The 21,727-nt window shown below is 50.7% G+C and overlaps 1 protein-coding gene across 1 annotated transcript in view; it reads right to left on the minus strand.

Moving 5' to 3' along the window:
- LOC144719101 (arf-GAP with dual PH domain-containing protein 1-like) overlaps positions 1-12,079 on the minus strand; it is a 32,942-nt gene extending 20,863 nt beyond the window's left edge. Inside the window, exon 1 of the mRNA XM_078594927.1 lies at positions 11,369-12,079. Within this exon, the coding sequence (XP_078451053.1) occupies positions 11,369-11,441 (73 nt within the window). The 5' untranslated portion in view covers positions 11,442-12,079. The remainder of the gene's footprint in view (positions 1-11,368) is intronic.
- Positions 12,080-21,727: the final 9,648 nt, after the last annotated feature.

Below are 21,727 nucleotides of genomic sequence, written 5' to 3' on the forward strand. Positions count from 1 at the left end.
CTTGTCTCACCAGTGTTACACCAGAGAACGCCAAAAGGTGGACAGTTCATAGACAATGCACAAATGAACGCACGCATAGCTCTGGTTGAGCAGTTACATCTCTGGGTACTTTTTGCCAGTATCAAACTGATGAGATAGGAATAGGATGCACCCTTTCTGGCAATAACACAGGAGGCGTTACGATGTTCAAACACGAAATAGACAACCCTAGGTTAAATCCCAACTCGGGCAACCCTTTCTGTGTGGAGTGAGTATGTTCTTACACGTGTTCCGCAATGGGTTTCCTCCCAAGTTCTCCCGTTTCGTCCTATAGCTCATGTAAAAGTGTGTAAAAAAAAACCCAACCGCACGACATAACTGGTATTGAACAAACATCCCAACGCTGAAAACTGAACTGCAAATTAGTTAATTAGGAAAAAAAAAGTATTGAGACTCGGTGAAGTTTTCCTCGACATTAAAGCGTGATAATACGAATGAGGTTAAGAAGCAGAAACCTGAGTACTGTACTAGAAAAACACCTCACAATGCATTTGAGGAGAATTCTGTACAAATACATGTAGGTCAATAACCCACTTGCTGTACTGCAACCTCCTCAGTCCTGGCCATCTTGCCAATATCTAGTAGCCTGGGAGTCTTAACCTCTAAATGGTCCACTAACCCCTGACTCCAAAGGCCGTTTTATAACAATGTCATGTATTTCACCCATAAAAGCCTCACCGCATCTATCCCCTTGTACGTACTGTCATCCCCCCTGACCACCTTGCAGCCCACGCCTATAACACCTGTTATTTACAAGCGGTGTGCCCATCCAAGGACGTAGTCACCAGGCTCCAGCCCGCTTAGCTTCTCAGATCTGACCACAATACGTTGTGTGCTTTACACGCAAACTTTCTAGCACTGCTTTGCGGTTTTCAACCGTTTATCGGGAGCGAATTCAAATTTTCAAAGCGTATACTGTGCAGTACGTATGCCAATTCAGCAGTTTGTGATGGATTCTTAATGGATAATTATCTTTGTACCGTTTTCCCGGCATTAAATGCAGGATGACCACGCTGTACTGTAGCAGTGTGAAGGCATTCGAGGGAAAACGGCAGGCGTAGGGGCCGTCCATAAATGACGTCACGCGATTTTGGACAATTTTTGACCCCCCCCCCCCCCCCCATGGTCACACGGCGTCTCAAAAAGTCAGACCCCCCCCCCCTCAAATATGACGTCAAAAAGCTCTGCCACCCCCCCCAAATAAAACATGCTTCAAATCGCTTTAAACTATTGTCATTGTAGCGCGTATTTAATGTGGCGCTGCACTCTGATGTTTTAAGATAAAGCATTTATTAAAAAGTATATTTAATTAACTAGAACGTGTTGTCTATATTTATTTAAAGTTGTGCATTTTAATGTGACGTCACATTTCTCACCCCCCCCCCCTCGTCACACATCGTCACAAATGTCTGACCCCCCCCCCCCTAGGTGCGTGACGTCATTTATGGACGCCCCCTTAAGGCGGGGACGTGTTGACAAACAACGTCCGTGCACACGACTCTGACCGAGTGAAGGAAATTACAATATTGTTGTAGAAGGCCTAGAGGGCTACAGTGTAGTAGTACAACTGTAGGGCTGTTACAGAGAGCCCGTTATGCATGGCAGCCTATGGTAAACAAGCACAGTGGGCGGGGCTACGTCAGTGCACGGGCAGGTGCCCTCTACGACGTCCGCGCTTCGGACGTTACGATCCCCCGGGGCCCCACCCCTCAGGGAGGGGGGTGTATAAAAGGGGAATGTATCGGGAGGCTCGGGAGTGATGTTTAGCTAAAGAAGAGGAGGAGGAAGACGTCTGAGATAGAGCCCTGGACTCCCCCTGGTACGCCGTCCTTATCAGGACCGCGCAGGCTCGAGCCAGTGGCGTGGTACCAGAGCCAGAGCCAGTGCTGGTCTGGACTCTGGGTACCGGGCCCGACTGACCAGTGTCGGGCCAAGATAGCCTCCCCTAGCCCATTAGTGGAGGACTCAGAGGCAGGCTAAGGTTAGCCTAGAGGTGTGTCCTCAGATAGACGGGTGAGGGGGCCGATACCCCCTCAATTGTGTATGTCACAAAGTTGGTATTCAAATAAACAAGTGTGCCTCCAACTCCGGTGTCAACGAGTCGTAAGCGTTACTACATCTGGCGTCAGAAGTGAAACAAAGTACGAACATGGATACACGCCGGACGACTCGAGTCGGAGTACCAGGGGCGGAGGACACCGCTGCAGTTGGAGGGCCCGAGATGGCTGAAGATGCCATCGAGCAGCCGGGGCTGGGTGCATCCACGCCACAGCAGCTGGAGGAAGGGGAGCCGTCGACGGAGGGGCTGAGGCAGGCGCACGCGAAGCTGGCCGAGCTGCTGTACGCCGCAGCCGCCATGCTCGACAACATCACGCGGCTGGGGGCTGCGGGACCGCCACGAGGCGACAGCAGCCAACGACCACAGCGCCTTCCCGCCATTTCAACGGAGCAACATTTTGAAACTCCCGCCATCGCCGCAGCTGCTGTTGAGGGCGTGGCCGCTCTAAGCATCGCGTCCAACGGCGGGAGTACAGTGCCTGCCGCGTCACCACGGGTGCGACCGGCGATGCCATCGCTGCTTCGGGCCGACGCTGAGTCGAGTGAGGGAGACGAGGGAGCGCGATCGTCCTCTGCAGCCGCTGCCTTACATCAGCGACTGCCGCCGCTCAAAGAATTTGTGGGCGAGGAGGGCGACTGGGGCGGCTTCCAGCGGCGCTTCCTCGCTCACCAGGAGATGGCACAGTGGACAGACGCCGAGGCTCTCCGAGCACTGCCAGCACTCCTCGACAGCGACGCCCTCGCCACACTAACATCGGCAACGAAGGAGAGGCGTTCCACGCTGCGGAAGGCGATGCAAGTGCTGTCCGCTGTGTATGGGCCACCATCGGACTGTCGTCAACTCTTTTACGATCGCCAGCGGGGGACGAAGGAGTCGCCCCTGGCGTACCGTACAAGCCTCCTGGCGCTGGCAAAGGAAGCCTTTCCACGAATGGACGACGAGGGGATCGACGCCATGGTGACAGAAAAGATACTTTTGCTGGCGGACGACTTAGACATCGTCATTGTCGCACAGGACGATGCAGAAATGTGCTCCCTCCAAGCGGCCCGTCTCCTCCACGCAAACCTGTCCTCTCAACGACGGAAGGCCAGCAAGGCGGCGAGCGGGCGCGCCGTCGCTGCGGCCACCCTCCCGGCGGAAGAGGTTTGCGCCATCAACCATCGACGGCAGCACGGAGCGGGAGCGCGGGAGGACCGGGCCGGTTCAAGCCGTCTACAACGTCCATCGTCGCCACCAGCGCTTCCACGCTGTTATAACTGCGGCATCCGGGGCCACGTCGCCTCGGGGTGCCGCTCTCCTCGGCAGCGCGGAACGACACCTCAACGGGACGCCGGCCCTCGTCACAAGCTCCACCATCATAATCCGGCGAGTCGCGGCACCCCTCATGTTTGGCCCACGCACACGCCAGTCACACACTCGAACACCGCAGCGAAGGGGGGGCAAATATCGCGTACCATGGCACCAACACGCACCGCTCTGGGTACTCACATTGAACCCAGCCAGTGGTCCGTGTTGGCCCATCGGGTTGTAGCCGCGTCATCGGGGTCGTCGGCCGTTGTGGGTCACATCGATGGGGTCGAGGTGCGCATCCTGGTCGATACAGGGGCATCGGCGACCATTATTTCGGAGTTGATTTATAACATTCTCCCTGCCCAGAGCCGTCCTTTGATGCCTGTTAATGTACCATTCTTTGCTGCTAACGGGGGTTCACTTGGCATCATCGGACAAATTCGAGCCCAGATTTGTGTCGGGGATATTAAATTATCTGGGCCGATTTTTGTTTCCTCCTCGCTGGCGGTTCCGTGCCTGCTGGGGACGGATTTCCTGGCCAAAATGCCGATTAGGATATTAATCGACCAGGGATGCATTGAGCTCCCATCGGGCCGACGCATGGCGTTTCTGCCATCCCCCGCTACGAGCCGGACGGCGTTCGCGACGGTGCCGGCGTTCGTAGATAGAACGGTGCGCGTTCCTCCGGGGGCGCAAATGTTAATTTCTTTGAAACTTCGGCGGCCCTTCGCTAAGGGCATTGGGGCTCAAGGGGTTCTGCTGGGACCGTCTAGGGCCGGGGTCAGTGGACCTAATTTACTCCCGGCCCAGACCATAGTGAGAGGGGAAGGTGAACCCTTCATCGCGGTCCTCAATGTGGGCTCGCAGACGGTGGTGGTCCCACAGGGGACCGTGCTTGCTCACGCAACGCCGGTGCCCTGTGAGGAACCCGTCGCGAGTCATGTCGGCGCTGTCCCTGCACCGCGACCACATTCGGACAGCGATGAAGGGTGGCTCGAGGCGCTTTGCGCGGGATCGACGGACCTGTCAAATTTAGAGCGCCAACGTCTTAAGACACTACTGAGGGAATTTTCCGACGTTTTCAGTCGGGATAAATACGATTTGGGCTGCACTCATCTGCTGCGTCACCATATTGATACGGGTGACAGCGCGCCAATACGCCAGAATCCTTTTCGGTTGAGTCCCGCCGAAAAGGACCATGTCAAATCGGCTGTTGATGACATGCTAGCCGCCGACATCATTTCTCCCTCCAACAGCCCTTGGGGAGCGCCGATCGTCCTGGTTAAGAAGCAGGACGGTTCGTTGCGGTTTTGCGTTGACTTTCGGCGCCTTAATAAAATTACGGTTGCCGACGCATACCCGCTCCCACGGATGGACGAATCGCTTGACGCCTTGGCGGGAGCGCGATTCTTCTCCACATTGGACTTACTTTCGGGATTCTGGCAGCTTCCTCTGGACGATGATTCAAAGCCTAAAACTGCTTTCCGTACTCCGCACGGCCTGTTTCAATTCAACCGGTTGCCGATGGGCTTACACTCAGCGCCGGCAACTTTCCAGCGGTTGATGGAATTGGTTTTGGCTGGATTGCAATGGGAATCGTGCCTGATTTATTTGGATGACGTCATTGTCTTTGGCAAAACTTTTGAGGAACATCTCCAGAGGTTGCGGGCAGTTTTCCTAAAGATGCGGGCTGCTAATTTGAAATTTAAGCCCCAAAAATGCCATTTGTTACGTGAGTCGGTGCGTTATTTGGGGCACATCGTGGGGCGCTCAGGTATTTCTACCGATCCCGCCAAAACGCAGTGTGTTAGCTCCTGGCCGACTCCCACCTCAGTGGGAGAGGTTAGGAGTTTTATTGGGTTCGCGTCGTATTATAGACGCTTCGTCGCTAATTTTGCGACTATCGCCAAACCCCTACATGCTTTGACATCTAAAGGGGTTCGGTTCTGCTGGGGTCAGGAGGAGGAAGCTGCTTTTTGCTCCCTTCAGGACGCTTTGGTAAACGCTCCTCCCCTGATTTACCCTGATTTTTCAAAACCGTTCTTGCTCGACACCGATGCGAGCAACACGGGTATTGGGGGCGTGCTCTCCCAGGTGGTTGACGGCGTGGAACGTGTGGTTGCGTACGGCAGTCGGGTGTTGTCTCCAGCGGAGCAACGGTATTGTGTCACCCGTAGGGAACTGTTGGCAATTGTCCATTTCGTCCAACAGTATCGCCCATATCTGTACGGTCGGCATTTCACCGTCCGCACAGATCATGCGGCACTGCAGTACGCCCTGAGGGTTCAACAGCCATCGGGACAATTGTCCCGATGGTTGGAGGTCCTCCAGGATTACGATTTCCAAACCACATACCGTAAGGGCGTTCGCCACACCAACGCGGACGCTCTGTCACGCTTGCCAACCACCTCCGAGTGTGCATGCCTCCTGGGGTCTGGACGTTGCAGGCCTCCAGGGGACACATCGGTACCTGTCTTGGCGGCCGCCAACGACGACGATGCAATGGTTCCTAATTCGATCGAACAACAGGGCAAAGATTCCCTGTTGGGGTTGCCCGTCATTGAATGGGGGCGCCTCCAGATGGAGGATGTCTCCCTCCTCGGGTGGCGACGTCGCGTTGGCGGTGCGGCGGGGGGAAAAAGAGGTGCTTCCGACGCATGGGAAATGTGCCAAGGTCTGCTAATGCATTGGGACGGGAAGTCACGTCGACATCGGCTGGTTGTCCCTACTGGGTTGCGGGGTAGGGTGGTATGGGCCGCTCATGAGCGCCTCCTACACCTGGGGACCCAAAAGACTCTCGCCTTGCTGCAACTTGATTTTTACTGGCCTGGCATGACGAGGGATGTTGGGGATTTGTTGGGATCGTGCCCTCAATGTGCACAACGCAAACCGCCGGCACGGGAGTCTAACCCACCCTTGCAATCGATCAAAGTGTCCAGGATAAACGAGCTGGTCGCTCTGGACATTTTGGGACCATTCCCCGCCACCCCCAGAGGGAATAGATATTTGTTGACGGGTGTCGAGTATTTTACACGCTGGCCTATGGCCTGGCCTCTGGCCAACCAGTCGGCAGCAGCCATCGTGGAGGCCTTTGTTCAGGGTTATGTCCTGGACAAAGGTGCTCCGGAGAGGCTGCTGACCGACCAGGGCAGAAATTTTTCCGGTAAACTACTCAGACAAGTCTGCGATCTCCTGGGCACAAAGAAAATTCGGACCTCCCCATATCACCCACAAACTGACGGGATGGTCGAACGTTTGCATCGCACCATCTCGTCCATGTTATCACAACAAGTTTCGGACTCGCAAACGGATTGGGACCTACAAATTCAGGGGGTCTTGGCGGCGTACCGGATGGCACCCCATGCGGCTACGGGGTTTTCTCCCTTTTACCTCATGTACGGCCGAGAACCAGACCCGCCTGTTCGTGCCCAGTTGCGGATCCCTGTGCCGCAGGGAAAAACTAATCTGGCTGACCACGTTAAATTTAATCTGGACAAATTGACTGAGGCACGGGATGCTGCAATGCAAAACTCTGACCTCCGTCAGAAGGCAAATGAGCGCCTCAGATTGAGTCGAGCGCACATGCTGCAGTGGAAGCCGGGGGACAAGGCATGGTTGCACTGCCCCCAGGTGCCACTGGCAACCTCCTCTAAACTGGTGCGGCCGTGGCGGGGCCCTGTGGAAGTGGTGGAGGTGTTATGTCCGCAGTGCGTGCGCATCAAGTGGGGGAAGCGGCGATGGTTCGTGCACCCCTCCAGATTAAAACCCTTCGCTGCGGTACACAACCCCACTTCACACGCGCGTGGCCAAACATGTGGGGGGTCGGCCGACTTGCTGGGTCCGTCTCCGTCGCTCTCACCTAATGCCTTGCCGGCTGTGCCACCTTCAGGAGCATCAGGAGTGACGGGCTCACGCCCGATCACCCCTCCTGCGGATGCCGAGGGTCACGCGGAGTCAGAGGAATGCTCACCTCAAGACGGACAGTCGCCACCTGATGGTCCGCCACGCGGGGTTACCCCGTGTGAGGGGCCCGCTGCAAGGACGCGCGCTAAAATGCGCAAACTGTTGTGAGGCCGGAAAATGTGTACATAGCTGTTGTGTTTATTGGGTGTTGTGTGGATGGTGTGTTTCCCGCTCCTCGGATGTACATATGTTGGGTTCACCGTTTGTTGTGTGTGCGGGGTGGGTTCCCTGCTGGTTGTATATAAGCTGTTTTTTTTTACGGAATTCGTATTTATTCGGGGGGGTGCGACGGGTTGTTTCTCATCTTGTTGTTGTGTCTTGTTCTGGTTCCTGTTATGGTTCAAAAAATAGTGAGGCACACGTGAGGGGGTGAAGGCACCTTTATTGTCAAATTTTTGTGTGTTGGCAGCCGGGACGGCTGCGTGCTATGTGGGGGGGAGTGATGTAGGGCTGTTACAGAGAGCCCGTTATGCATGGCAGCCTATGGTAAACAAGCACAGTGGGCGGGGCTACGTCAGTGCACGGGCAGGTGCCCTCTACGACGTCCGCGCTTCGGACGTTACGATCCCCCGGGGCCCCACCCCTCAGGGAGGGGGGTGTATAAAAGGGGAATGTATCGGGAGGCTCGGGAGTGATGTTTAGCTAAAGAAGAGGAGGAGGAAGACGTCTGAGATAGAGCCCTGGACTCCCCCTGGTACGCCGTCCTTATCAGGACCGCGCAGGCTCGAGCCAGTGGCGTGGTACCAGAGCCAGAGCCAGTGCTGGTCTGGACTCTGGGTACCGGGCCCGACTGACCAGTGTCGGGCCAAGATAGCCTCCCCTAGCCCATTAGTGGAGGACTCAGAGGCAGGCTAAGGTTAGCCTAGAGGTGTGTCCTCAGATAGACGGGTGAGGGGGCCGATACCCCCTCAATTGTGTATGTCACAAAGTTGGTATTCAAATAAACAAGTGTGCCTCCAACTCCGGTGTCAACGAGTCGTAAGCGTTACTACACAACTATGAAAGTCTGAAAATATAACATGTTAACTAGGCCTGCATCAATTATGGCTCAGAGATTGCTTTCCCTAGTAAGGCAGGCCGCAGCTTAAAGTTATACATTGCCTCAAGTCTTGTGATAAATGTTTTGCAATTCTACGATCACTGTAATCAGTAAACCAAGTAACCTGCCCCTTGCGGAGTGTGACGCTGAAGCTGATAGAAAGCGGTTAAACCCTGAAATCGTGGTGTTTATTGTTGTTGTGTAATATGACCAAGTTTTTTGGGAAAAATATGGCCACAAATGAAAAGGTTTCACAACGACTGCAGTTTGTGGGGACAGCCATTCGAGGCGGTGGTGGTGGCTGGCTCATAGGCAGTCCACCCCACAATGAACCTGGCCAGTGGACCTACGATTGTATATCCGGCCATGGCTAATGTCAGTGAGACATCATATTCTGACCGGTCCTGAAGCCCCGTTCACCAACCCACACCGACCAGTATGGTGGGGGGAGGCCTTCATCTAGCAGTAGATTGACAAATGGCTGTAAATGTTTTTAGTATGATCATTTAACTTGTGGGTGGATGAATAATTTAGGCCTCACTTGAGTCTCAAGGCTCCTTATCAGGAGGGTTCCCCCACATTAGGATGTTTGGCCACTTCCTGAGCGAGTCATTTCTGCATGTGTGGGAGGAAATTGAGGTACCCCAAGAAGCCCACACACACACAAGAGAAAAGGAAACATGCCACATTAGCTCGCACGGTGTTAGAATGCTGTGCAGTTCAACGCTCTGTACAATTCAGTACGACTTGTATTCGTGTAGCGTTGAAAATTGGCCGCATATCAAGACTGTACAGAATGAGTGCGTTTTTATTTTATAGAGAGGCGGTCGGTCATAGGCGGTGGATAAAAAGTAAGTCTCTTTAGCCTGGACTCCAACAGGGGCGGCGAATCAACAGCACAGATGGTTGGGGGGGGGGGTGGAGTTTCAGACTATGGTACCAGCAGATGCTATTCCTGTGTATTCTATTCGACTATGACATGTCATTCACACAGTACTCACTGCTTCTTAATGGAGACGAATTTATGGAAATACCAATGACCCCCAACTCATTTGCACTTATCAGCTCTGCTCATAATGAATCATAAATCCTAACACTCGCCCCCCTCATTATTGTGTTGCATGGGGCAGGGTGGAGGGTTACCTTTGACCTGTCACAATCTGCTGCAGGCTACGCTCGCATTGACACAGTGCGGCCCTGGTGGCCACTGCATCAGTTGGAAATGGAATTGATTTCGCCTCGTCGAATGATTCCAAAAGGACAACTGGAATGTAATTAAGGGGGGAAAAGACATTGTCATCCGAAATCAAATGCCCTTCCCGTCAAGAAGAGAATTAGACTCGCTAAGTTAATCTGTCTCCTGGATCGAATCCAGTTTTTTTTGTTCTCGGTTTATTTCCAGCCGCCAATTCACGAGAACCATCGCGTCCATTCCCATCTGTTTCTCAATTTACAGTCACGTCAAGTTGTGAACGGCTTATTTACCTCACGAGTTCCACGTCACAAATCTTAAGTCAAGCATTGGAGGTTTTTTGTTTTTGTTTTATTCCAACGCGTTTTCCTGCTCGGGCAGTGTTTATTGCCTTTGGTGGAATTTCCTCATTCCCATGGTGGGTTACAGTCTATCATCAGAACTTCCTTCTAAGTGGTACTGTACGGTACTAATTGTTTCAACTCCAAATCAGCGATGATGATGATGATAAGGCATGTGGAGTTGCTTTTAAACGCTTGTTGCCAATCAATTAACAAGGGCGCTATATTCATTAACGAAACACCGTTTGTTTACATTTAAATGCCGAATCAAATTAGCGTTTTTACGCGTCTAAAATGTAACCAAAGTTAGCCCTTTTTAAATTAATAATTGTGTATGTTGAACTTTTCTTGCACTGTACGTAGCCAACCGTGCCACCCAGGAAATGCTCACTAGAGTCTAAAGAATCCCTTTCAGGAGGGTCCTGCATTGGAATGTTTGGCCAATTCCCCTGAATGAGTGGTTTGGCTTCATGCGGGCGAAGATTGGACAACCTTCGACACATAACAAGGGGTTAAAACGTAACAGCTCCGTACAGATGTATTCAGGAATCCTTTGCTCGAGTGCCATTATCTGGCTACCTCGTAATCCCAAGCTCACAACAGAACGCCTGGTATTCCCCAGGGAGTCCCAAATCCAAGTACTAGCTTTGTAAGATCCTACAATATTTGGCCCATTATTCAGGGTTATTTGGTCACATGCATAGGGGCTAGGGGGTTGTTAAACGAGAACCGGTAACCGTTTTCAAACTCAATTACCGGTTCAGCAAGGTAGGAGGAAACAGCAACTGGAATATTAGTAATGAATGCATGGAATCGAACCGGCGACCTATTGGATTGCAAGTCCAGTGTGCGAACCGTTAACACCGCTGTGGGCAGCTCACTTCGTAGTCGTGAAGTATCAAACGCCACGTTTGTTGCTTGACCTTTATATGTGCGGCAAAACTGGTTTGTGACCCGTTTTCTTTTCATTTCACGAGGTTACCGGTAATGCAAAAGCAAACAAATCTTAACAGCCCTATTGAAGACTAAACCGGCTTTCGGCGGCCAATCGAAGTGTCCAAGATACGCTGAAGTGTAGTGGAATTAAATACTTTGAAAGGAAGCCTACAATATCTGTAATTTGCTTATTTCAAACATCACAACAGCAGAGGATATGCGAACCAACGACATATCCATTGCGCCAGCGACACATTTAACTTATTTACACGGATACATTTATTGCATTTAATTATAAACCTTTCCAATGTGACTTTGTGCATCCCAAAACATTATATAATCGATGGGAGGCGATCACGTGAAGGTGAAAGAGAGATAGGACAGCGAAACTCGGCATGCAAGGCTGGCAAACGGCTCGCGTCGGCCCACTCCCAATGTGACCTGACCTCGTAGTGACCTGGCCATCACAACCACCAATAATCCCACTCGCACCTCGAATCCGCACTCACCTGAGAGCCCACAATCGGCGCACGCCTCGTTCCCATCGACTTTCAGCAGTTGCTGCAGTGCAGCCTCTGCCATGGCTCCCGGGCAAAGTGAGTGATCTTCGGACGGGTGAAGATTCAAATTGACCCCCCCTCCTGACCCACCCGTTCAGTCGCTTACTCACCCAGCTGCCTGTCCACCCACTCGTTTACTCACCCGCTCTAACCCGGCAACTCACCCACCTGGTTTTCTACCTGGTTAGTTGCCGGTCCACCTCGCTACTCACCCACCTTGATGACGACTTCCTTCCTAACTTTATTTCTTTCTGACCGACACGCCCACCTGGCTAGCGACGGAATTACTCGCCCAGCCACCTACCAAAACACCAAGAATGTCACTAACCTGGTTACCTATTTACCTGCCTGCCTACCACCAGCAAATACCAATAGTTCCCTGACTAACCAACTCACCTACCCACGAACAAAAACAACAAAAATGCCACTCGCCTACCTGCCTATTCAATCGAGTACGCCAACAACAGCGCTTTTCTTATAATCTGCCTGCCTGCTTTCCTGCCTACCTGCCTGCCTGCATGCCTGCCTACCTACCTACCTGGCGCCAAAACCGATAACGGAAGAGAACCGACGACCCCCACCAGGCAAGCGCCTATCTCATCTCCGCTCCCCCAGCAGTGTAAAGGCACCCACTCACCGGATCCTCCCACTCACGAGCCCACCTGGAGGCGGCTACGAGTGTGGGTTCCTGCCCCTCCCCTCCTCACCTGTGAAAGTGGGCCCAGCAATCGGCTCTCAATCCGGGCCAAATCACCCTCGACGTCTCGCTTAAACGCTTCGCACTGTGCTCACCTGTGCTCCTGCTAACCCTGCTCACCTGAGCCACCGCACCTGAACAAGCTCACCTAAAACAGCTCACCGGCAATAGCCGGCACACCTCACCTGTACCAACGCACCTGATGTTACATAAACCGCCTCGCACTCACCTGAGCCACCTTACCTGCAGACCTCACCTGTACCCGCGTACCTATGGCAGTGCTGTTAAAACAACGCTATCTACACCCCTCCACACCCACACACCCGCTATCTCTACTCATACACACACAACCCCTGCTTGTTGACAGCTCGTGTGCGTTAATCACACACACACACAGTGTCTCCCGCTCTGTAGATGCCCGCTGTCGTTTTGTACTGAAGCGGCTGTGATGTCCGACTGTCGAGGTCGGCTGTCCAAGCAGAGTGGAGGAGAAACCCCACGTAACAGCAGCCTCCCTCCTCCTCCTCGTCCCTCCTCCTCCTTCTCTCTCTCCCCTCCTCGGGTTCCGCATTCTGCAGTGCCGAGGCTAGCACGGGCACCACAGCGCCGCCTGCTGTGCCATCGCGTGCAGCTTTAGCTGTGTGTGGCTGCACATGTGATGGCTGTACGATTATTTTAACCGGTCCTGTGTCCCCCTAGGTCGACTCAGCCTCAAATGAGTACCTGGTGCGGTGTGTAGTAGACATCGCCACCGGGGAGGCAAAGGCGGCCGGGCGTGGTGCTGGGCACCCACTCACCCCCTGGTGTACTGTTCCGGCCTTTATAGGTGCTCGCTAACAGCACTAGCCCAAACAGTCTGTCCAGGCTATACGGGGATCTTTGTCTTTGTCTTGATGGCTGCAGATGTGTGTGTCTGTAGTTGAGTGCGGCTGTGTTAAGTGTGGCTGTATTTGTGTGTTGTAGTGGTGTTGTGTTAAGTGTCAATTTATTTGTGTGTTATGTTTTCATTAAATTTGTTATTTATTTGGTATAGCCATGTGAGCCATTCGGCTCTTGAATCGGGTGCGCAAACAGAAAAATCCAGGAAAAAACAGCAAAAATCTTCCAGAAAAAGCACCGTACACCAACGCTGTGTGTAAAAATCCCAGTGGGATACAAGTCAAACAACAACAACCACAAGACAACTTAGATTAAGGCCATCAGTCTAATTCGATACTACAACAAACAAACATGGCCAAACCAAAAAACTTTTCGAAATCACCAAAATAAAGCCATAAAAGCAATGTAACAGTGGTGCTGTGTTAAATGAGGCTGTATTTGTGTGTTGAGTGGTGTTGTGTTAAGTGTGGCTGTATTTGTGTGTTGAGTGGTGTTGTGTTAAGTGTGGCTGTATTTGTGTGTTGAGTGGTGTTGTGTTAAGTGTGTGTTAAGTGAGGCTGTATTTGTGTGTTGAGTGGTGTTGTGTTAAGTGTGTGTTAAGTGTGGCTGTAGTTGTGTGTTGAGTGGTGTTGTGTTAAGTGTGTGTTAAGTGGGGCTGTATTTGTGTGTTGAGTGGTGTTGTGTTAAGTGTGTGTTAAGTGAGGCTGTATTTGTGTGTTGAGTGGTGTTGTGTTAAGTGTGGCTGTATTTGTGTGTTGAGTGGAGCTGTGTTAAGTGAGGCTGTATTTGTGTGTTGAGTGGTGTTGTGTTAAGTGTGGCTGTATTTGTGTGTTGAGTGGAGCTGTGTTAAGTGAGGCTGTATTTGTGTGTTGAGTGGTGTTGTGTTAAGTGAGGCTGTATTTGTGTGTTGAGTGGTGTTGTGTTAAGTGAGGCTGTATTTGTGTGTTGAGTGGTGTTGTGTTAAGTGCGGCTGTAATTGCGTGTTGAGTGGTGTTGTGTTAAGTGTGGCTGTATTTGTGTGTTGAGTGGTGTTGTGTTAAGTGAGGCTGTATTTGTGTGTTGAGTGGTGTTGTGTTAAGTGAGGCTGTATTTGTGTGTTGAGTGGTGCTGTGTTAAGTGAGGCTGTATTTGTGTGTTGAGTGGTGTTGTGTTAAGTGAGGCTGTATTTGTGTGTTGAGTGGTGTTGTGTTAAGTGAGGCTGTATTTGTGTGTTGAGTGGTGTTGTGTTAAGTGAGGCTGTAATTGCGTGTTGAGTGGTGTTGTGTTAAGTGAGGCTGTATTTGTGTGTTGAGTGGTGTTGTGTTAAGTGCGGCTGTAATTGCGTGTTGAGTGGTGTTGTGTTAAGTGTGGCTGTATTTGTGTGTTGAGTGGTGTTGTGTTAAGTGAGGCTGTATTTGTGTGTTGAGTGGTGTTGTGTTAAGTGAGGCTGTATTTGTGTGTTGAGTGGTGCTGTGTTAAGTGAGGCTGTATTTGTGTGTTGAGTGGTGTTGTGTTAAGTGTGTGTTAAGTGAGGCTGTATTTGTGTGTTGAGTGGTGTTGTGTTAAGTGCGGCTGTAATTGCGTGTTGAGTGGTGTTGTGTTACGTGAGGCTGTATTTGTGTGTTGAGTGGTGCAGCCGTAGTTGTGTGTGGCTGTAGTTTCGTGCGGCTGTGTTTAGTGCAACTGCGATTGTCTGTTGCTGTAGCTGTGTGTTGAGTGCAACTGCAGCTGTGTGTTGAAAACAGTTACGTATAATAAAGGTTGTTTTTGTTAGATCGCGTAAATATAAATGTGACATAATAGGGTTTTCCCCCTTTTTTCTGGAAAAAAACCCCTATTATTATATTTTTGTACTGGCATAGGAGGTCCAATGATGTAGATGCTCACCCCGAGCCCTCATTACTTTGATAGTGCATTGTCTTTGAGCTGTACGCCTTTTGGCGTCCTCTGGTCGAGCACCAATTGCGTCGAGGCTCAAAAGAAAGCCGTTCCTTGGTGTGGACCAATCAGTTTCAAGAACAATGCATATATTATCATAGTGTTTTTTTTTGCATTTGACTGCAGGTATTGTGGTTAATGCAGACATGAATTATTGTAAAAAGGTTTCAGTTTTGTTGCCTGAAAAAAGGCGGAAAACCCCTATTTTTATATTTTGGTACTGGCAAAGTAGGTTCAATGATATAAATGTGTCGTTAACCCACCACCACTCGACACAACCAAGTAGTAATGTTTTTCACTCAAACAAAAAGTGCCAATGAGTTACTGGTTCATCACACCGGCGTGTGTGTCGGAGAGTAAACCCACGGCATCTACAATTCGAGTCCAAAGTTTCGCTGGTGATTACGACAACCAGCTTTGCCAGGCGATTTGCCAGAACTGTGAAGAAGTCTTCCAATTTGGGTCTTAAAATAGGGTAGAGGTGATGTCATCACATTCATATTCACGCGATCTAACGCAGAAAAAAAACCCTTTATGGATAATATTGGTCGCGAAATCCTACGTGTTAATAGAGACGCTTATATCTAGATCATGCAGCTGTAGCTACACATGATGTAGCCGTATTTGCGTTGGGTGCATCTGTACCCGTTTTGGATTGTAGCAGGAGCTGTGTTGAAGGCGGCTGCGGGCTGATGTACACGTGTGAAGCGGTGTAGCAGCAACAGCAGCAGCAGCTGCGTGGATTCATCATAGCCCTTATCTACTTTTGAGCTGCAGCTGTTTGACCGTTTTAAAGCAGAAATCCCACATGATTGAGATGGTCATCTGTGTCTAATTTAGGTTGCCAGTGTGCCTGAACACCCCCCCACCACCAGCCCTCCATACTAACCATCCACAACAACTCCCACGGTTAAAAACACATTCCTGCGGAGGGAGCTGGTAGAAACGTTGGGTTGCTCGGTCAATGGCCAGGGTCAACGGCGGCGTGGTGTATTCCGCAAATATGCCCGACTGTGAGGGCGGGCACAAGCCGGCGTGAGTAGGTTCAACGTTGAGTTTTATAAGCGCACCACGGGGTGACCAGCCCCTCCCCACCCAGCCCCACCCCTCCGACCCCCCACCCAGCCCCACCCTCCCCACCCAGCCCCTCCCTACCCTCCCCACCCAGCCACTCCCCACTCTCCCCACCCAGCCCCTCCCCACCCTCCCCACCCAGCCCCTCCCCACCCTCCCCTCCCCACCCAGCCCCTCCCTACCCACCCAGACCCTCCCTGCACGACGGACACAATAATCCCCTGTGGGTTACCTACCAGTATGAAACATCTGAGACCCTCTAGAAACGTCGCTCGGGAAATGCGGCTTACGGATGTCGCATCCCCACCTCGCGTGAACTAAATGTTCTTTGCCCAAAGGATCGCGAACCGGAGTGCTGGCGCGCACCTGTTACCCATATCCTTGGGGGCAAGGGTTGGTGAATCGCGTAGAGATTTGCGAAGTTCCCGAAACCGCATTGGCCCTTCAACCGCTTATTTCGACGTTATAACCAATTCGCATCCACGTTATATATATTTTAAAAACGTGTTACATAAGGGGCCGTTCATAAATGATGTCACGCGCTTTTGGACGATTTTTGACCCCCCCCCTCGTTCGTCACACGGCGTCACAAAAAAATGTCAGACCCCCCTCAAATATGACTTCACAAAGCTCTGCCCCCCCCCCAAAAACATACTTCAAATCGCTTTAAACTATTGTCAATGTAGTGCGTATTTAATGTATTTAATGTGGCGCTGCACTCTGATGTTGTAGGAGAAAACATTTATTAAAAAGTCAATTTAATTAAGTAGAACGTGTTGTCTATATTTATTTAAAGTTGCGCATTTTGATGTGACGTCACATTGCTCACCCCCCCCCCCTCGTCACACATCGTCACAAATGTCTGACCCCCCCCCCCTCCAGGTGCGTGACGTCATTTATGGACGATCCCGAATACGTTCATCGCGTTACGTCGAATTCGCGTTATGAAAACATCACGCTTTCGAGCAGTGCAGACTGTGCTCGGCAACCAACAGAGCCGTGGACCGTAGAACAACGACTCAATGCCCGATTCACAAATCGGAAGGGGAGGCATCGTGGCAGAGCGAAGCGCTTCGCTCCTCCTGGCACGCAATCATCTGGCTCAACCACCGCGATGTTAAGTTATAGTTGTCGCTCTACATCAGGGGGTAGGGCAACCAAAATAACAAGAAGTGCCGTTTAAACAAAATTCGGGAGAAAAATTAAACGTTTCGCGAGCGGCAATGCAATGTGAATACGCGAGACGGTGGTCCTTAATAAAAAAAAACGTCACGAAGGAGTTATTTAAAGAGCTGCAGGTTGCTGACATCTGGTCAACATCAACATCAGCCGCACGAAGAAGACTCATCAACTGTGTTGTTTATTTTAGTTTTACAATCGAGCCAGACATTATAAGGAACTAAAAACCCCGTACAAACTAAACCCTAAATAATAATCGAACATTGACTTTAAATCGTGACAGTGCATCGAATCTCCTGGGGGTGGTGGTGGTGGGATCGGGCGTGTGGAGGCCGAGGGGGACAGGTGTGCTAAATGTGTTACTTGCCAATTTGTGGAGCTCCCTTCGCCACATCATTCCGTTAACAGTTGGGTAGATAAAGCTGCCCCACTCTCAAACATGCCACGTCGTCGCACGCCCACTCCAAGACACTCCCAAGGCTCGTGTGCGTGTGGCACCATGACACTGCTGTTTGCTCCGAGCATACAGAAAACACATTCCTGCGGAGGGAGCTGGTGGGAACGTTGGGTTACTCGATCAATGGCCAGGGTCAACGGCGGCGTGGTGTATTCCGCAAATATGACCGACTGTGAGGGCGGGCACAAGCCGGCGTGAGTAGGTTAAACGTTGAGTTTTATAAGGGCACCACGGGGTGACACTAAAGGCGTCAGTTTTGTTGCCAGATAAAAGGGTAAAAAAACTAATATCATATTTTGCTACTGGCAAAGGAGGTTCCAATGGTGTAAATGCTTATCCCGAGCTCTCATACTCTGATGGTGCATTGTCTTTGAGTTGTTTGCCTTTTGGCGTCATCTGGTCCAACACCATGTGAGAATCGGCTTTAAGAAAAGCTGTCTTGGGTGTGGACCAATCAATTTCAAGGACAGTGCATACATTATACTGTTAGGAACCTCCTGGTTACACCAGCCCACAGGGGATTATTGCGTCCGTCCATCCGTCATGAATAAAAAAAAATGGGTGGGGAGGGGCTGGGTGGGTAGGGGCTGGGTGGGGAGGGGCTGGGTGGGGAGGGGCTGGTCACCCCATGGTGCCCTTATAAAACTCAACGTTTAACCTACTCACGCCGGCTTGTGCCCGCCCTCACAGTCGGGCATATCTGCTGGAATCCACCACGCTGCCGTTGACCCTGGCCATTGACCGAGCAACCCAACGTTCCTACCAGCTCCCTCCGCAGGAATGTGTTCAGAGTTGTGTTTTTGTTTGCATTCCGACCGCAGGTATTGTGGTCAATGCAAACATGACTCCTTGTAAAAAAGGTGTCAGTTTTGTTGCCAGATAAAAGGGTAAAAAAACAATTATCAAATGTCCGTCTCTCAACGTACAAGGTAAAACATATCTTAGCCCTATTCGTTTGTGAGCCTTCTGGACAAAATGTTATCCAGCGGCATTTGTTTTTTGACCTTCTGGGACTGTTTTTTTACATGTTGTGTCTCATCAGCAATCTGGCCTAGATAATGTTGGTTACAGAGCTCTTGGCGCCACGGTGGCAAGCTGTTATCTGCCTCGCCTGGTATACAGGAGGTCGCGGGTTGCATCCCGACCCTGACGGCTGCTGTATATTTGGGGTTTGCATGTTTTCTCTCCCCGTGGTCGTGTGGCTTTTTATCCGGGTCCTCTGGTTTTCTCCTCCCCATTTAGAAACATGCGTTTAGATTATTTGGCTTCTATAAATTCCCACGTGATAAGCCACTTCGTTCAGCTATCATTTGTGGTCAGGTCGCCTCTGAAAAAGAGCTACTGGGCCTTACCTGGTCAAATAAATAGTAGGAGTAAAAAAGCTCATGGACTATTACACATGGAATTGGCCAAACATTCCAATGTGAGATTGTTCTTTAAAAGCGAGTCTTAAGACTCGTGGCTTGCCAGCTACATAATTGGCGCTGTTGTTATGTGGAGAGAGACGGAGGTATCTCTGCTTATTAATGTTTTTCCACGTAATTCTTCAAATTCTTTGTCTTTTCACAATTATCATCTGCTGTATGACGAGGAGGCCATCGAGACGGCATCTATATTGTAAACGACACCTGGGGTGCAAAGTAAAATTACAGTACAACTCTTGTCAGGGGGCAGAAAAACAAACAATCCAGCCATAATGATTTTCAAAGGTTATATAAAACAATTATTGGCGAAATAAATGGTTATAATGTGCAAAACCAAACATTAAAGCACTTTATGAGTACCGTAAACTTTTTCCACGATTACCTGTTGGGAGTTGGTGTGCTCTCTAACACCTGGATTTAATGATGTCACTCCCATCGAAAATTCTTTCGTGTTGAAAGTTCGTACTCATCAAACGTATCTGTCAGCAACCCCTTTACAAGGCTTGGATCTTCAGTCAAATAGCTTAATGTTTAGAGGCACACGTCCCACTTATCTAACCCCCCATTGGCTATTCCAGCTGCAGTTATGCCCTCCAGTATAACTGTAGGTAAATTGGACGATGAGCTTCAGTAACCTTCAACATATTTATAAATATATTTTAATATCACTACACACGTCTTCATAGGCTACAGACTAAACCATGGCTGCGTAATGGACATCAGAGGGAAGTTTAGTAAAAAAAGATTGTTGTACTGTACTTCTATGCTCCGACAATTGTGCCTTCTCCAACCCACGCCGGGCAGCGTGACGGACCTACACGTCGTGGTGAGGCCCTCATCCAAGCCATGGATTGGCAGGAAGCACCTGTGCATACAGCCATCTAAAAATCGACTCGCAAACCACCGAGAGGTGTCCACAGCTTGTCGTTCATTACAGCAACAAATAAATGCATTCGTTAAACAGAACGATCGACTGCGGCTGCGCGAAACCCCCAAAGTGGGTTAACAACATACGCGTGGGATTACGCACGCGCCTCGACTGCAGTATCGGCGAGCACCTCCTCCTCCTCCCCCCCGAGGGCCGATGCCACTGCGGGTGCGAGTGTGAGTAACGTGCAAAAGGATAATTGTGCGGAGGGCTTGTCTGCATTCCAGGCGCGACGCGGCATGTCCTCGCCATGGCACTCGAGTCACCACGAACTGCCTCGTTCACTTCGTATCAGCCCTGGGCTTCGAGAAACGCAGAAATACAGGCAAGCATTGTCGCAACACAAAGGTTTTCCTATAGATTGACTGGCCCCTGCCATATCAAATAGAATTTACAAATTAAATCATCCGCCCCCCCCTCCCCCCCGAATGTGATAAGTTGGCAAGACCCTCCTGAAAATGAGTCGTGAGACTCGGTGAGGCTTTCTTGGGTAAACAGCTGTGAAGGGAAGACTCTGCCTCCCTTCACGGGCAAGACCGCCTCAGCTGTACTTAATTCGGCCCACTTGGTTTCACTAATCAAGGACAAATCAATGGCCCCCGATATTTTACTTGTCAGTTTCGATGTAGTCTCCCTCTTCACCAAGCTACCCGTACCTGGTACTATTGCCATCATTGAAGACCTAGTCCAACAGGGATTGGATCCTGATGTACCTTCGTTGGTAAGGCACTGCCTTACCAACACTTACTTCACCTGCAATGGTACTTTCTCCAAACAGAATGAAGGTACCCCTATGGGCTCTCCCCTATAACCAGTGGTAGCGAACATTTTAATGGAGAAATTTGAGACAGATGCCATCCAGACATCCACCCGACGTCCTTCCTTGTGGAAGAGATACGTAGATGACACGTTCGTCATCTGGCCACATGGCTGGATGGCACTACACCAATTTCTCAACCACATCAATTCCATACACCCATCTATCAAATTCACCATGGAAGTGGAAAATGATGGCAAGCTACCATTCCTGGATGTTTTGATCGAGAAGAGATCTGATGACTCGTTGGGACACTGTCTATAGGAAAGCCACCCACACGGATTCCTATCTAAAGCCTGACTCCCACCACCATCCAGCCCAGATGAATTCCCTCATCAAAACACTACACCATAGGGCCCGTTGCATCTCCGACCAGCACCACCTAGCCAATGAGCTTGAACACGTACGCCAGGCTCTCAGGAGGAATGGATATTCTGACCGCACAATCCGCAAAGCTGCATCCCCTACCATGGGTAGAGAACTATCTGAGGACCCAATCAAAACTATAGCAGGGGTCACCAAAAGGATTGCCAAGATCCAAGTTCGGTTCAATACAGTACACAAAATCCGTGATTTAATCTCATCAGTAAAGTATGCGATTCCGGACATGCAATGTCCTGGTGTCTATAAGCTGAGTTGTGTCTACAGCAGCAGTTACATTGGTGAAACGAAGCGACGTGTCTCAGACCGGGTTCGCGAACACAAAGCGGAGCGGATATGAAACACGGCAGAACCAACTCATCGGCGGTTGGCGGATCATTGTTTCAATGCTGTGGGCACACGTGACATTGTTTTCTCCGAGACCAAGGTGCTCTGCAAACCCTCGGGCCACCATCAGATTTGTTCATGAAGCCATCCAGATATACAAACACAGACAACACTTTAATCGAGAATATGGATTCAGATTGAGCAATCATTGGAAGGATGTGATAAACC

Source organism: Lampetra planeri, chromosome 5 (genome assembly GCF_965212315.1).
Source record: "Lampetra planeri chromosome 5, kcLamPlan1.2.h2, whole genome shotgun sequence".
NCBI classification, from domain to species: domain Eukaryota; kingdom Metazoa; phylum Chordata; class Hyperoartia; order Petromyzontiformes; family Petromyzontidae; genus Lampetra; species Lampetra planeri.